This window comes from Mesocricetus auratus, unplaced genomic scaffold (assembly GCF_017639785.1).
Source record: "Mesocricetus auratus isolate SY011 unplaced genomic scaffold, BCM_Maur_2.0 Super-Scaffold_6730, whole genome shotgun sequence".
NCBI lineage: Eukaryota > Metazoa > Chordata > Mammalia > Rodentia > Cricetidae > Mesocricetus > Mesocricetus auratus.
This window is the reverse complement of record NW_024429184.1, coordinates 112,328,612-112,345,710: the sequence shown is the minus strand read 5'-3', so window position 1 is coordinate 112,345,710 and position 17,099 is coordinate 112,328,612. Positions and strand designations below refer to the sequence as shown.

The 17,099-nt window shown below is 36.7% G+C and overlaps 1 protein-coding gene across 1 annotated transcript in view; it reads left to right on the top strand.

Annotated features, from left to right (window-relative positions):
- Positions 1–17,099, top strand: part of Tcerg1 (transcription elongation regulator 1) — a 51,357-nt gene that overhangs the window by 25,814 nt on the left and 8,444 nt on the right. The window contains 6 exon segments of the mRNA XM_021226636.2: positions 1,006–1,056; positions 2,301–2,436; positions 3,230–3,319; positions 10,348–10,466; positions 13,316–13,466; positions 16,819–16,983. Of these exon segments, the coding sequence (XP_021082295.1) occupies positions 1,006–1,056; positions 2,301–2,436; positions 3,230–3,319; positions 10,348–10,466; positions 13,316–13,466; positions 16,819–16,983 (712 nt within the window).

Genomic DNA, 17,099 nt, shown 5'->3' with positions numbered 1-17,099 from the left:
TTTATGCACATCCAGGTAAATTTACAGTATACAGTTGATGAGGTTATCAGTTTGTGATTGGAGAGTAATGTGTAGTGTTTGTATGACTAGAAAATAGATAAAATTGCCTTCTTGGGCCTGATATTTTTAATTAGCTTTTGTTTTGTAATGTAGAGATGGTGTCCTTTTGTTGTTAGAGTACTTGATTATACAAACAGATATTATGAAGCTAGCTGGCATTGTGGAATTCGTTGATTAATTTTCTACAGACTTTAATAGTTCCAGATGTTATTAAAAAATAAAATTTCTCTCTTATTTCAACCTACACAAACGCCATTCAAGGGATGTTATGAAAATGGACGTCCTCTCCTTAAATGTACTTAGCTTATGACTTGCAAGTTCCTAGAGCCTGGTCATGATTCCCTGTTGGGGAAGGTACTCATTAGTTAGAAAATACTGTGAGAGACCTTGGTAAAGCTTTGTAGTATTGGTGTGGCAAAATGTGATGTCACTTTTTGGGGTGGGAGTGAAAGTGGAGTGGAGGTTGTCTGTAAATGGGATTATTATTTTGCAGCAAGTAAGAAAGTTTGAGGTCGTTAGAGGTAATAGTCGATAATAGTCCTGGTTGATAAAAGACAGGTTGACTGTAGCCCTTTTGTGGTGAGATGAGTAGAATAAATCCTGTAAAAGAATGGTTCCTTTTAAATAAGTGTTTGTTTATTGGCAACAATGTTACATTAAGGTGTTATTCAAAAGAATTACCATAATCTGCAACTGAGGCAGCTATTCTCTTTTTGACAATTGACCTTTTTATTCCTTAATCAAATGTACTTTTACTAGTTGTAGTTACCTAATTTTATGTTCTTTTTAAAAACTGTAGAATAAGACATTTGTTGAGATTATTGTATAGTTATTCTGTTTATGTAACATAATTTCAGATATTTCTGTGATGTTAAACTTTTAGGTTGTTTTTTAATTGTTTGTTCTTATAGACATCTCTGTAAGGTTTTTAACTGCTTTTATCAGGAGAATGTCAAAGAAGTCCTTTATGTGGATTGCCCGAGCTTCTCTATTTAGGTACAAAGCTAAAAGCCTGTTTTTCCTGGCTTAGTTTTCCTTTTACTTATTTTATTGAGATAGATAGTGATAGTTTATATTGTGACATTTAGTGTAATTCTATAAAGGTTGTTTTTGTTATATTTCTTTGCTGTCTTTGAACTCTTTAACTATTTAAATAGTTCTTCAGTAAAGTAAGAAGGTACATTGTTTGGCAAATTGCTTTACCTGTTTATTTTGTACATGTCTTAGGTCACAGACTATCATGTTCCTGTAGGTCATGGATTGTTTTCTATTTCTTTTGAGGCATTCCTTAATTCCCCAAATGTCGTTATTAGTTAGTCTTTGTAGCTTTCGGTAGCATATTTGGACCTTCTGCAGCATGCTTTTGAATTTGCAGTAACTTGTGTGGGGAATATAAACAAATTTTATTAGTCTTATATACTTAGCAGATCATATTTAAGAAGGAAGATTTGTTCAATTACATTTGAGTACATTGGTTTAAGTTTTTGGATTAGTTATACAAATATTGGCCTTTTCATAGTGCATATGTTTTTGAGAGGTAAATTGATTTCATGTTTACAGTCTCCTTGTGTACACACAAGTAATAGACCTGACCTTAGCCCTGAATTGCATTTTTGTATAAACAAGAAGTTAAACCATTGGTGAACCATTCTATTTCCTACTGCTCCCTCCCACCTAACTACTCCTGTGCCCTTGTTGCTCTCTGCGACCTGCCCTTCAACTTAAATTTCAGCTTGACACCCTGAAAGTGAGTAATAAAAATGTCGGGTAGGTAAGGTGTTTATTTCAGACATACGCTTGGCCAAGTTAGATTATTTGAAATTAAGACTTTTTATCAAAAAAACTATCATTTTTAATAGATGTTAGAAGTATTTTATGAATTTATAATAAAATATTTGGGGGAATACTTTTTCTATACTGTATCAAGAACTAAAAATATATTCTGTTCTATTTAATTCTAACATAGTTTTGCAAGCAATGTCTGAAAAGCTTCTTTTTAGTTCACCTTATATATCAACTGGAGTGAGAGAGACAGTACATTAATTTTTTTAACCAGAATAGCCATTGTAACATTAGAAATGCATTGTCGTTTTCTTATTAGAATGAAAGTTATGTCATTTAATTTATTTGAGATCTCAGGATGATTTGTCAATATGCTGCTTAGTAGTGCCTTAAATTCCCAATTTTGAGAACTTAGTAAGATTTGTGTTAATATCACCTTATGACTTATTTTTTTATAGGAGAGATGATAATAAAGACATTGATTCAGAGAAAGAAGCTGCCATGGAAGCTGAAATTAAAGCTGCCCGAGAAAGGGCCATTGTCCCTCTGGAGGCTCGAATGAAGCAGTTCAAGGACATGCTGCTAGAAAGAGGGGTCAGAAAACAATCTTTGGGGGAGATATTTCTGTTTTATATAAGTAATATAAATATGTCTTGCTAAAAGGTCAAATCTAAGGTTAGTGCTCATTAAATAGGGGTGGGAAGGATAAGGGAACCTGTTAAATTACTGTACATATTTTGAAGTGGCCTTTTCCTTGGCTTATATCATGCTAAACTAAGTGGCATTCTACTGTCCTTAAGTAAAAATAGCATTTAACATTTGTGGGGTGATATAGTTTTGGTAACATTTATGAGTATTAGCATTACAGAATTGCAGACTACTTCGGATAGGTAAGGTATATATGATTCTTCTAGTATCTTCAGAGTGGCTTTTCGTGAAAGAACTCATACTTTATGATGTTGAAGCTTAAATGAGAAAGAAACTTTAGTTGTATTCACAAATGTGTTTGTATGAATAAGTAAACTATTCTATTTTAAATCACAATATTGCTTATAAGATTGCAGTTAAGTGTATGAATTCGAAATGCAAATCTTCAAGGCCTTTCTAATGTACTAAGTTTAAAATGTCACACAGTAGTGGTTATTTTAATGAGCAATAAAGTGTGTGTTATTTCTTTATAACAAAGAAATGGTCAGAGCCAATTAATGTAGAAATTTGCTGTAGCTAGCCTCCCACTGCTTATCATTTATTATTAGTGATGGAAACTTCACTATGGTTTTAATGTCCCCTTTATAAACAGATACCCTGTAGATTTCAAGCAAAATTATGACCTTTCTGGTATTAGAGTATCTTAATTATGAGGCAATGCTTTCTTTTTATTTTAAAGGTGTCTGCTTTTTCAACGTGGGAGAAGGAGTTGCATAAGATAGTGTTTGACCCTCGGTACTTGCTTCTCAATCCTAAAGAAAGAAAACAGGTAAAAGGAAATATAATAGTGGAAACTTATTTAAATGAAATTTAGTAAGTCTTCAGACTGACTGGCCTTGCAGTTTCTGCCGCTGCTCTCTTGTGCTGGAGCTACAGCATATACCAGTGCACTTGGCAACAATGTACTGTGTAAGCTGCCATTTGTTTGTTTCTTTCTTTCTTTTTTTTTGGTTTTTCGAGACAGGGTTTCTCTGTGGCTTTGGAGGCTGTCCTGGAACTCGCTCTGTAGACCAGGCTGGCCTCGAACTCACAGAGATCCGCCTGCCTCTGCCTCCCGAGTGCTGGGATTAAAGGCATGCGCCACCAATGCCCGGCTTGTTTCTTTCTTAACAGTACTTCAAACACACCTTTGCATTGTAGCCTTTGTCGGTATGGGTCAGTGTGGAGGATTTTCCACTTCAGAAACAAGATTTTTTTTTGCTACATTTTTTCATATGAGCATGTTATCCTTGTGCCTCATACTTAATGAAGTTATGTCTGTGGTGCAAATGATGCAGATTTAGAGTAGAAAATAGCAAAATGCAGTTTAAAAAAAAGAAAAACACAGCACTTGGGAGGCAGAGGCAGGCAGATCTCTCAGAGTTCGAGGTCAGCCTGGTCTACAAAGCAAGTTCCAGGACAGCAAGGGCTGTTACACAGAGAACCCTGTCTCAAAAAAAAAGAAAGAAAGAAAGAAAGAGAAAGAAATCAACAAAACAAAAAAAGCACCCATCTGTCATTTCTAACAGACAAGACCACTGTTCATTTCCTTTTTAGCCAGTGTGCCAACTTGCCTGTTTAAATAGTGGGAGGTGTAGCACTTGGTGTGTTTGTACTCATGCATGTTCCATGCCATCATTTAAGTATGTGTTAAAGTGCTTATCTCATAAGTATAGGGAAATGATGGTCTCTTCAAGGTTTCTGCTGAACTAGACTACTATGAAGTCACCTTGTTGCTAATTGTCATTCCCATGATGATTCAGGGAGTATCACCTCATGGTAGTTGCATACTTGTAATTTATATAAATATTAAATTACCTGAACTATCCAGACAGTGGCCTCTGTAAAATGGTGAGTATTTAAGTCACCTCTTCATAGTATACTTGCATTGGGAAGTTTCTTTTGGTAACAGTGTTATTCATTTTAAATATTTATAGTGTAATGGTTGGAATAATTCTCTGTAGTTATTTTGCATGCAGACCTACTTGTGAACGTTAATGAAGAGAGAATTATTTGTAGTGTCTGTGCTTTGATACTTATAATAGAACATGTAGCTTTCCAAGTTTATTTGCATCTGCGTTATAAGCTTTGTAGCTATTTTGTTTTGTTTTGAGGTATTTGCTTTAAACTGTTTTGTACTATTCACATGTGCTCACATTCTCACCTCATACAATAGTTCCATCAAAATCTGAGTTAGCCTTGGCCTTTTGTTTTGTTTTGATTTGTTTTTAGACAGTCTAAAACATGAATGGCCATGCTCTTGCTGTTCCTACTTTCTAAGTGCTGGGATTATAGCCATGGACTTGAATTTTTACTTTCCCTGTTTCTATTCAGTAAATCTGCCTCCACAACATTCTGTAACTCTAGCCTAGCCTCTTACTCATAATTTTCCCTAATAATGCCCTAATTTAAGCCACTTAGATCGACTCTTACCTTGTAGTCTCATTGTTTTTTTTCTTCAGTAGCCCACTTTCTTTTATGTTATTCTGTTTCTTTTATCGTCATGTTTTTCTACACAAAAGAGTAATTTAAGGTTTAAGGGAAATAGATTGGGTTGCTATTCTTAAAATTGTCTAGTACATCTGGGAAAACAGACTTTTGACATGGAATGTTTTACATGTGGTCATTCTTATATACTTCCTGAAGTTCTTCTCTTGTGTGTATTATAGCCAAACCAACAGTCCTTGAATAAGTCAGTATGATTGGTGCTTGTTAGGCCTTTTGCCTGGTCAGTCTGTATTAACATTCCTTCTTTGCCTTTGTGGAGTTTTGAATAACACTGACCTGAGTTTGGTCTGCAAACCCGCATGGTAGAAGAAGAGATCCAGTTCCCGCAGGTTGTTCTATGACCTCCATACATTTGCTGTGGTATACATGCTCATGCACATACTACACAGATAGACACACATATATACATACGAATAGATAAATGAAAATAAATTATCATGTGTTTCCCTCTCCTGCCGTATGTAAGTTCTGTAAGAGCAGCAGTTTTGTTCCTTGCTCTTTATGGTGTCTGGATCAGTGCCTATTATAAATACTCTAGAAGACTTAACATTTTGTGACACGTTTTTATGTTGCTAAGTGTTAAAATTTCTGTTTGAGTGAAACTATTTTAGAACTTAAGTTCTTCAACTTCAGAAGTGTCCCAAGTTGGCAGAGTTTGAGCTCCTTTCTAGAGTTGCACTGTTGAGAATACTGTTTCAGACAGTCTCTGTGTAGAGATTATGCCTTCTAAGAAAATTATCTTAAAACTATAGTGTAGTGACAGGAAAGAAAAATTCATATTTGGTATTCAAGTATAAGTATATATCTAAAGTCATCGCTTTTATTTGTGTGTGAATAAAGAATAAAGCAAATAGCTGCTTATTAAACATTTGCTCATCATAATTTCCTGTCCGAGTTTGTGCTTTGACTTAAACAATTTCAGTTTAATGTCTTAATCTAAAATTGCATCCTTCAGTTCTAAACACATGTTTTAGCTTATGGTTTGTCTTTAATCTTGTTTTGCATGAAAGGTATCCTACAGGGTTAGAAATGTTTATTTGTTTTGTTTTTCGAGACAGGGTTTCTCTATATTGTTTTGGAGGCTGTCCTAGAACTCGCTCTGTAGACCAGGCTGGCCCCTAACTCACAGAGATCCTCCTGCCTCTGCCTCTTGAGTGCTGGGATTAAAGGCGTGCGCCTCCAACGCCCAGCAGAAATGTTTATTATATGTTGTGACAAATTGTAAAATAGTGCTTTCACAGAACAGACTTTCTGTGCAGGATTTTAGGCTCTGGTGTAGATAATTACTAACATTTGGATGAGTTGTTATTTTAATGTATGTAATTCAGAATTTTAGAAGATTGACTGTTACGATCACTTTACCAGCATGATTATTTAGGATTGTGCATCTAGGCCATATTGATAGTCTCATGTTTTAGTAAACTTGTACATATTTTTGTAGGTGTGCTGTGCTTGCTAGAGTGCATGGGTGTGCAAGTGGAGATTAGCAGTCAATGTTGGGAGTCTTCCTCACTGTCTACCTTAGTTTTGGCAGTCTCTCATTGAACTTGGAGCTTACTGGTTTCTCGAGACTGCCTGGCCAGAAGATTTTATGGATCCTTTTGTGTCAGCCCCCTCCCTCCCACAAGTGCTGAGATACAGATGTGCACCATTGTTTGTGGCTTTTCTGTGGGTGCTGGGAGTCTGAAATCAGGTATTCATGCTTGTGCTTTATTGGTGTAGCCATCCCTTCAGTCCCATAAACTTATTTTATGAAGAAAAAGATACCCATAGAAAAGCAAAAATGATGTGTGAATATTTACAAGATGAACGTGTATGCATGTAAGTTACCAAGATCAAGAAATGTTACCAGCACCCCAGAAACTACCTTAAAGACCAAGTAGTATAGTATAGTCCTTTTCTAATATATTTTTGCTTTGTTTATAAAGGAACTTAGCTAGGAGTTACTTTTAAAACCCATTCACACTCATTGTAACTGTTACATTCATGAGTTGACATTAAAAGAAAATGATGGCTTAAAATAGAGGACATTGAACCAGTGTATTGGAAAGCATGAAAGGAATGAAGAGATTTGTACTCATAAGGAAACCCTTATTTTCTATGACGTGCATCTCAGTAAGTCATAACATTGGTCAGGACGATCTTAAAGGAGGAGATACACAATTCTTTCTAATACCTAAAAAAAAGTTCATAGAGGCTGTTGTGGTAATCCTGACACTCAAGATGAGAGATACAGAGGCTTAAGTTTATGTTCCTGCTTCAAGGACAGACGTTACCTGTAATATCATCTAATATTTGTGTGATTGGGAAGGTAGTAGGAGAAGGGAGGCTTTCCTATGACTTAAGGAGTGTTGTCTGTCTCTGGCAGGGTAAGGTAATCTAGAAGTTTCAGTACTGTGTTGTATGGTTGCTGCGTATAGACTGGCATGGAGAGAGGCATTTTAGGAAACATTTTCTGTTTATCTCATGTAGACATGCTGATGTGCAATTATAGACATTCTGATGCTGGAGTGAGACATTTTCCCACAGCTTTCTGAATTCACCTGCTTTATGGTTGTCATCTTCAGTAATGACAACTCTCACCATTGTCTATCTGGAAGGTCTCCTTCCTCCTGGTAGAATTGGGGGGATGTCAGCTATTGGCTCCATCAGGAGGTTTTTGTTTGGTTTTGGTTGGGGTAGTACTGTGGATGAAGCCCAAGGCGTTGTATGTGCTGAGCAAGTGTTCTGCTATTGAGTTCATCCATGGTGCTTACATTTAAAATAGGATCTTCCCATGTAGTCTGGGCTGCTTTCAGAATTGTGGTCCCTCTACCTCCATAGTCCCCAGTCAGATACTGGTTTTGTTACACTTATTTTTGCTGCTTTCATCCCTTTTTTAGCTTACAAAGAACAGGGGCCAGGGTGTGGATCACTTGCTGAGTTTTACATGTTTGAGGAAGCCTTGTTGGGACCTTGCTTTGGCATTGTATAGCTGGCTAAGTATTATTTCTTAAGGATTTTGCTTTGCTTTTGATATTCAGATATTTTTAAAGCTGTAGTGTTACCTATTATTTTGTTGGTTTCCCCTAGGCCCTATAAGTAAGTAGATTCTCTCTTAATCCTTTGTGATCTGATGTTCCAGTGAGAGATGTTTGAGTAGATTATTACATTGTGCAATATGGAAATTGCTGTCTTTCAGTTCTGGGAAATTCTCTTCCATTAGTGTTATTGTTGCTATTGTTATTATCTGAGATTTCCATACATGTACGCGATGTATTATGATCATCTCAACTCCCAGCTCCTCCCAGACCCTCCCCTGCTACGACTCCCTATCGCGGTGTCCTCTTCTCATAGCCCACTGAGGCCAGTCCAGTGCAATCCTTTGTGTGGGTATAGGTCAGGCACTGGATCACAGGCAACCCAATGGTCTTTCTACTCAGCAGTCTTTAATTGCTAAGGTCTTCATGTTTATGGAACTCCTGTAGTTCTTCTTCTCTTCCCTGCTGGACTTTGCACCGGGTTGGTCTTAACACAGGTCTTTTTCAGGCAGCCATAGCCTCCTCAACATCTGCTTTAACAGTAGTCCACTCCCTCTTCCATAGTGTTCCATGTGCCGTGTGGGGAGGAGTGAGATACAGATGTCTCCTTTAGGACTGAGTACTCTAGAGGTACTCTTTCTCTAGACTTTGACCTGCTGTGAGTCTCTATTAATAACCACCTGCTGCAAAAAGAAGAGGGCTGAAAGCTTGAGTAAATTGTGGGTATAGAGATAAAGTGTTCAGAAGGAAATTTGACATTGCATGTTTAGCAAAATGAAAGTACTAGGTTCTCTGTTTGGTACATGAGCTTCCCATCCACAAGTTCTCCAAGTTTGTTTTGTTTTGGAGCAGAGAATTTACTTTTCTGGGCTCTGGGTTCTGGGTTCATCCCCAATCTGTCCATTGCACCCTTTTCCTTCCCCTTTCTTTTGTGGTATTGGGTATTGAAGCCCTGGCCTTCCGTGCGTCAGGCAGCTGCTCTGTCACTGAACTAAATCCCCAGCCCTCATCCTTAAATTCCTGGTCTTTTCCTGTAATTTTTTAATGTATTTTTTCCTCACCATTGTCAGCCAACTTTTTAAGTTCAAATTTTACTTGTTCCCTTACCAGTTTCTAAGGTTTCTTTTTATAGTTAGTTTCATAAATTGCTTTTTTTCCCCTTTCCTTTTGAACTTTGTTTCTTGACAGACTCCTAAACCTAACTCTTGCCTCATAGTGAAGAGTGAAGCACCAAAGCAGCTTGACCTCTGGGTGGGCCCCCATGATGTGAGACTTCTACAGAGATGCACTGGTTATGGTTAATATTGCCAGTTTGGAGCTGGAGAGATGGCTCAGTGATTAAGAGCACTGGCTGCTCTTCCAGAGGTCCTGAGTTCAATTCCCAGCAACCACATGGTGGTCACAACCATCTGTAATGAGATCTGGTGCCCTCTTCTGACATGGAGGCAAAATGTATGCATAATAAGTAAATAAATAAATCTTTTTAAAACATATTGTCAATTTGACAGAATCTAGAATCACCCAGGAAGACAAGTCTCTGGGCATGCCTGTGAGGGATTATTTAGATTGGGTTAATTGAGGTGGACTCAACCCCAGCCCCATAATTCAGAGAGAGCTGTGCCTCACTGACACTTTGTCTGGCATGCTTCATTCAGAAATCATGTTGCCTCAAGATAGACACCTGTTTAACCCTTTAGAACAGGGATCAGCTGACTCTTAAGGGTCGAATAATATGTGGGGTTTTATGATCCAGCTGCAACTCTGAACTTGTTAGTGTTGAAGCATCATGGACAATATGTAAAAGCAATGAGTGTGACTGTTCAAACAAAGCTTTATAGACCCAGACATTTACATTTCAGTTAAGTCATCTTGGTTGTACATTACTAAGTAGGGGAAAATGGTGTAGAATAGATTTAGGTAGTGATAAAGAATGAAATCAGGGACTCTGCTGCTGCCTTTTCTAGAATGAGTTCCAGAGGACTATGGTTTAGCTTGTATGTCTCTGTTTGAAATACATACTATATATACCATTGGGAGAAAATTCCAAAACATAGGACTTTTTAAAAAAAATATAGGACTTTTCTTTGTTTCTCTTTTGTCTTGAAATGCTAAATGGAGAGTTATAGACTTGTGTACTATTTTGGTGAAGCTTTAAAGTGAGACTTGCTGAAGGTAAATCTACTGTAATTAATCTATACTTAGTATATGATTCCTATTACAGTTTGGGTGGAGACTTTGTAATTTTCTCCTAGAAAGACTGTGTTATCAATTGGTATATTTTTTGTGATAGGTGTTTGATCAGTATGTCAAGACCAGAGCAGAGGAAGAACGCAGGGAAAAGAAAAACAAAATAATGCAAGCCAAGGAAGATTTCAAAAAAATGATGGAAGAAGCAAAGTTTAACCCAAGGTATGTGTTTTACTACAGTCACATAGTAGTGTTGTGCATTTTCTCCCTGAAGTCATATGTGTATGTGCAACAGAATAATTTAGGTAATTAAGTTTTGTGGATAAGGACAGTAACACAGGTGGTGGTGACAAGAGTTTTATTCAATCCACTATTGCTCAGAATAGTATAGATAGGAGGAATGTCTCGTAGCTTCATTGTGACTTCATTGCTGTTTTAACATAGAAGGTAGTGTATTTTAGTTTTGTATTGACATGATTTTTAAAGGAATAAATAAACCTTATTTTTCCTTTAAATATGAGATTGTTTTATTATAGGGGTAAATCTCTTTGTATAAGTTTTATAAAGAATGCTTTCTATTCATGGAAAAACTGCCTTTTTACCTTTTTTGAAGTTTGAGGGTAGTTTTATTGGAGGTTGTTTTGTTTCAAACATCCCAGGCTAGGCAAGCTTTAAATCTCAGCAGCTGCCTGGAGGAGGAGAATGGAGAAGAGGATGAAAAGACCCATGCCATTTGAGCAAGCAGGTTCAGAGGTCAGACAGGTTAGATGGGAATGCATTTAGACTAAGGAAGCCCAAGTACCAGTAAAAACACATTTCAGTTCTGGCCAGCATTTTTTTTTAAAGGAACAGAACAAAGAAACGGTCGCACCTTTCTGTTAGGACCAAGAAATGTGGGCAGCCCCAAATGAACCTCATGAATTGTAGGAACTGTCTCTTTATCTCTTCAAAACACCTAGGATCATTAGCCTGGAGCCCTTGTCTTTGTAGTTGATCTTCTGGGCATTGGTGGATACTTTTAGAATTATAAGTGGGTATTTTTAATCAAATTTGGGGAATCTTGGCTAGTGATTTTGTACCCTCATGTACTTGCTGCTCTTTTGCCTGCTCTAGTGTTAGTGTTCTGTTCCTGGTTCCCACCCCTAATCATTTCTCTGATTTGATTAGGTAATTGTTACTGAACTGACTTTTACACAAATGACTTTTCTAGTTAGTATGTCATTATAATGTTAAACACACTCAGTTAATCTTAATGATTTTAATTTTTTGTAAATATTTTTCTGGATGTGCATGGATTTAATCCCAGAACTTTGGAGGCAGAAGCAGGTCAATCTGTGTGAGTGTGAAGTCAGTCTGTTGAAATTTCTTATTTGTTCATTAAGATCATTTTCAGGTGTTTGAATTTATTTTTATTTAATTGTCTAGTGTAGTTATAATAGCTTGAAAACATTATTTCTTAGAATAATATCCGGATATCTAAGGTTTGTTTTCCCTGAAGTTACATGCATAATTCTTTGTATGTATTGTGATATTTTTTAATATTTAGCATTCTGGATATTTAGAAACTCTAGAGTCATATCTTCCATTTACTAAACAGACAGTGAAATTACTGGCTTGTTCCCTGGAGGCTTGACCTTATGATTTACTAGGGAAGATTTCTGCAAATGGAATTATCTCCCTTGTAAATCTTTTATGAACTTGCATGATAGTATTTGCAGCATATTTGAATCTCTTATCTGTACCTTTTTTTTTTTTTTTTTTTTTTTTTTTGGTTTTTCGAGACAGGGTTTCTCTGTAGCTTTGGAGGCTGTCCTGGAACTCACTTTGTAGACCAGGCTGGCCTCGAACTCACAGAGATCCGCCTGCCTCTGCCTCCCGAGTGCTGGGATTAAAGGCGTGCGCCACCAACGCCCGGCTTATCTGTACTTTTTAAAAAAAAATTATGTGTGTATGTGTCTGTGTGAGTGTATAAGTGCACTGACCAGCAGAGGCCATACCCTGAAAGTGGAATTACAGGTAGTTATGAGCTATCTGAAGTAGCTGTTAGAAACCACACTCAGGCCCTCTGCAAGACTGGTATGTGCTCTAACTGCTGAGTCCTCTCTTGAGCTCTGCTTTCTTACTTTTTTTTTTTTTTTCTTTTTCTGAGGCAAGATCTCTGTGTAACAGCCCTGGCTCTCCTAGAACTTGCTGTGTAGACCAGGCTGATTTCCAACTCAGAGATCCACCTGCTGCCTCCCACATGCTGGAATTAAAGGCGTGTGCTGCCACACCCAGCTGCTTTTTCCGCTCTTAGCTGTGATGACATAGTATAGAAAATGATTGTGTCATGCTTTTCAGTAGGTAGGTTGTGTTTGAGGCCCCATTGGGAATTAGCCCTTAGTGGGTTTTCTGGGGAATCCGGTCTCTAGGACTTCTTCCTCTGCTCTATTAGTGCCCAAACTCTTGTAGCCACCGTGTGATAGGCTTGTGACCTAGCTCTGCACCTTGGAAAGTACCTCATGAATTCTCTCCTTTCAGGTACCTCATTATTAATTTACCTGTTTTCATCTGCTTTAAATCAGTTGCCCAGTGTATTTTGCTCAGTCGAGGAAGAGTTGGTCAGAGAAACTCCATCCCATTATGTTTGAAGAAAGTCTTGGCTATACCCTCAGTAGGTATAGGATGCAGACATTCTCCATCCTGTTGTGCCTTTATTAAAAAGTAATATATTACATCTCCTAATCTTGGCTGGTGGCGTACAACCACTAAACCATATTTTCAGTCAGTACCGCTATCCTTTCTTTCCCATGTGTCAGTGTTCAGATTTGGGACCTACACCTATGTCGCACACATTCTTTTTTTTTTTTTTTTTTTTTTTTTCCCTCTGTATTGTTTTGGAGGCTGTCATCCAGCCCGGCCTCAAACTCACAGAGATCCGCCTGCCTCTGCCTCCCGAGTGCTGGGATTAAAGGCGTGCGCCACCGCCGCCCGGCTTGTCACACACATTCTTGCTAGGAAAATGTGTGCTCCTCTTATGCTTGTTTTAGAGACAAATAGCTAAAGTTAGCATGCTGGCCATTTTCTTACAGAGCTACTTTTAGTGAATTTGCTGCCAAACATGCTAAAGATTCAAGATTCAAAGCAATTGAAAAGATGAAAGATAGAGAAGCATTGTTTAATGAATTTGTGGCAGCTGCAAGGAAGAAAGAAAAAGAAGATTCGAAGACCAGAGGTGAGAAGGTAAGATGGTTTAGTTCTAGCGACCTGTTTGATGGGGTGAGGGCTAATGAACGCGCTGTTTCCTAACCTTGTTAGGCATCAGCAATTGGATCTGTGTATTTTCCTTTAATTTGCACAGTTGTTGATATAATATATATATATTATACATGTTTTCATAATCCTTATTATAGAAATCCCAGTAACCTCTTTAGAATTGCCTTAAATTCTATTGGATAAGGTATCTGGAAACCTGGGTTTTAGAACTACATGCTCCGTGGTATCTAAAGTATGAAGATTTCAAAAGTCTTTATAGATGCTAACATTTGAATTTCAAAGAACTTCTTAATCTTTGTATTCTATAAAAATATCATTTTAGTAAGTTTCTAATCTTTCAGTAAATGTACCTTACATATAAATTATTGCTTATCAGAATTAAAGGTCAGCTGTTAAAGATTAATGCATCTGAAATGTCATTTGATAGCAATGTCAGAAATAGAGAGCTCACCACTGTGGAGGCTGAACAGTGGGGAGATGGCTCCAGTGGTGTGTGAGCTATCAAAACACTCCTCAGTGTCTACTGTGCTTTGTGATGGGAAACAGCCTCTGGAGCATCATCATTCCTGACATCCAAAATTGCTGCTTGTTGTGGAGCACTAAATGTTAAATTCTATGAAGAGACCTTGCTAAGGATTTCTTCCTAAGTCTTTCAATTAAAATAGAGTGTTAGATGAAACAGCTTTTGACAGCAATAGGAGAGCTCTGATTGTCTGATATGTTAGACTTTGAAGTAAAATTTTATAGAATTATTTTACAGATGACTTAATGATTATGCTTCTTAAATGTGCAGAAAATCATATAAACAATTATACAAATATGTCATCTATTAGAATCACATAAATGAATTTCTATTCTGGACTTATTTTTTAATATGTAATGTATTTTTATTCTTATTTTTATGTTCATTGGTGTTTTGTCTACATGTATATCTGTGTGAGGGTGTCAGAAGTCTGGGAACTGGAGTCACAGGTGTGAGTGAGCTGCCTTGTGGGTACTAAGAATTGAACCAGGTCCTCTGGAAGAGCAGCCAGTGCTCTTAACTGTGGAGCCCTCTCTCCAGCCACTACATTTGACTTTTAGGATAACATATTTGATTAATAAAAACCAGGTGATAATTTTATAATGTATGATTGCACTTAATATAATTGGCTTCTTTATAACTTAAATTTCTAAACATGTTTGGAACAACTTAGAAATTTTATTTTATAATAAATGCATAGACTTCGCAGTTTTATTCTGTGTAGCTGTCAGTCAGTTTAGTTTTAACACCTGCCCATCACTGGTGCACATGATATTAGGGGAGTTCCTAGTTGTGCTGTTGTTGCTTTTAATATTCTGCAGTTCTGGTACTTATATATATTATTTTTAGTGCCCCCCCTACTCCAGAATGTGGTGTCCCCAGAAGAACATTGAATAAACAGGATATCAAAAAAATTCAAGTAAAGACTTCTATAAAGTTTTTATCCTCTAAATCATAAAGACAGATTGAGCTAATTTAAAGAATACAAAACATTACTAGACCTCAGAGAATTTATAAGGGTTAAGTGTAATAGATTTTATGTTCACATTTTGTGAAATGTTTGGTTAATGAAAATTTTATCACTTTTTCTCTGTATTGTTTCTGTTAACCTTGCAATCAGCAAGAATAAGGGTTTGTTTCACTGTAGCTTTTCATTTTGTAAAGAAACATGCCCTTAGAGTATGTATTTTGTCTGCAAAAGCCAGTACCCAAGCTTTTGTTTACTGTAAAGAGCTAACTCCATTGGAAATTTTTTTTTCTTTTTTAAGTTTTGTGCTGTGCAGTGTATTTTTGCTGTGGTAAGAATAGAAAACAGAAGGGCTGTAAGTTAAGCTGATGGTAAATTTCATTTTTTGCCATTTATTTATTGACTACTTTTCATGCTTAGCAGCTGTAGCAAGCTTGTCATGGTAATTCCCACAATGAAAAGATTTAAAGAGTTTATTTATAGTACTTGTTCATGTATGACATTAAGAACTGTAACTATATAGTTTACATCTAATGTTTGAAGACTTAAGTTAATATAAATTCCCATGGCTTAGAACAAGTCTTTTTTGACACAAAGTACATGTGTTATTTTAGTCTAAATTTTGCCTTCTAATTACCAAGCACACCTAGGAATTTGGTATTTATCAGATACAAAGTTGACAAGGTGGATTGAAAAGTTGGGCTATTACTGAACTTTAATACTTGAAAAGTTGGGCTTACGGGCATTTCTTACTAATTCAAACTAAGTTAAAGCCCAAGTTTAATAACAGAAATCTGTGACTGATTGTTTTCTCTGGCTTTCAGAAATGTTTCTAATACAGTCGTTCTTTGTCTTAGAACTTTACAAATGATTTTCAAAAAGAACATAACCTCCCATAATCTTCTGTTAGGAGAAAGTAGTTCTGAGAGAGAATAATAATAGGAATAGGCAGAAAGTACCATTCATTCATTCTTGTACAACAGGTTAGATTCTAATGCCATTTCTAATTCCTCATTCTTTAGTCAGGAAGGAAGGTAGACTATTCAATCCTAGTGGGTAAAATGGAGGCTTGACCAGTGTTCTACTGCCTCTGCTTCTGTTGTATGTAGCAGTACATAGTAATTCAAATGGTGAACATGTAAAACCCAGTTGAGATCCATAAAAACAAATGCCTCTCACATTCACTCCCCCATTAAACAAACCTCTCTTAGAGTTGAGGTCTAGGTTTAGTATTCTTCAGGGCTTTTGACACTTAATTTGATCATAGTACTTGACAAATGTGTATGCTCTAAACTTTATTGCAAAATGAATGGAGGCATGTGTACTTCTTAAAAAATACAGACACTGGAATGTTTTTTAAATGTATAAAAATTATATAATCTTATGAAGGTAAGTATAAACATCATCTTTTTAAGAATGAAAATTATTCATCTAGTTTTTAAAATGAGTCATTCTTACCATCTTCATATTAAAGTATTTTCTGTCACCTCAAGCCTGGAGCTTGCTGAAACTATGTGCAGCTCACTCAGTTCAGGGGGAAGTTCTGCGGCAGCCGTCAACTCAAAGGCAAACAAGCAACCTAAGTGCTACTGTCTGTGTAGTGTAAAACGTGATGGGAGTTTGGCAGATTTTAAATTGTATGCTTCTTGAGTTTTATCTTTTTTAATAATGTGGGAATTGCTTTTTCACTAAGATTCTTTGCCCTCCAAGTAAGTGACTTTAAAAAATTACTATAACCATGATTAAGGCAAGAAGTAGATTGTTAATTACTTAGGCATGGAGAATTTCTCACAGTGTATTATCCTACCTTCACTTGTTTTAAAATGTAGATTAAATCGGATTTCTTTGAGCTGTTATCCAATCATCACTTGGACAGTCAGTCTCGATGGAGCAAAGTAAAAGACAAAGTAGAAAGTGACCCCCGGTACAAAGCGGTAGACAGTTCTTCAATGAGAGAAGACCTTTTCAAGCAGTACATAGAGAAAATAGCTAAGGTAAACCATCATATTCACTGGTATTTTGCCCTTAATATTACATTGTCTAACCTTGTTTAAAGGTGTATGTTACTTTGATGTTGGTGTGGAATATTTCTTATAATTGATGGGGAAGA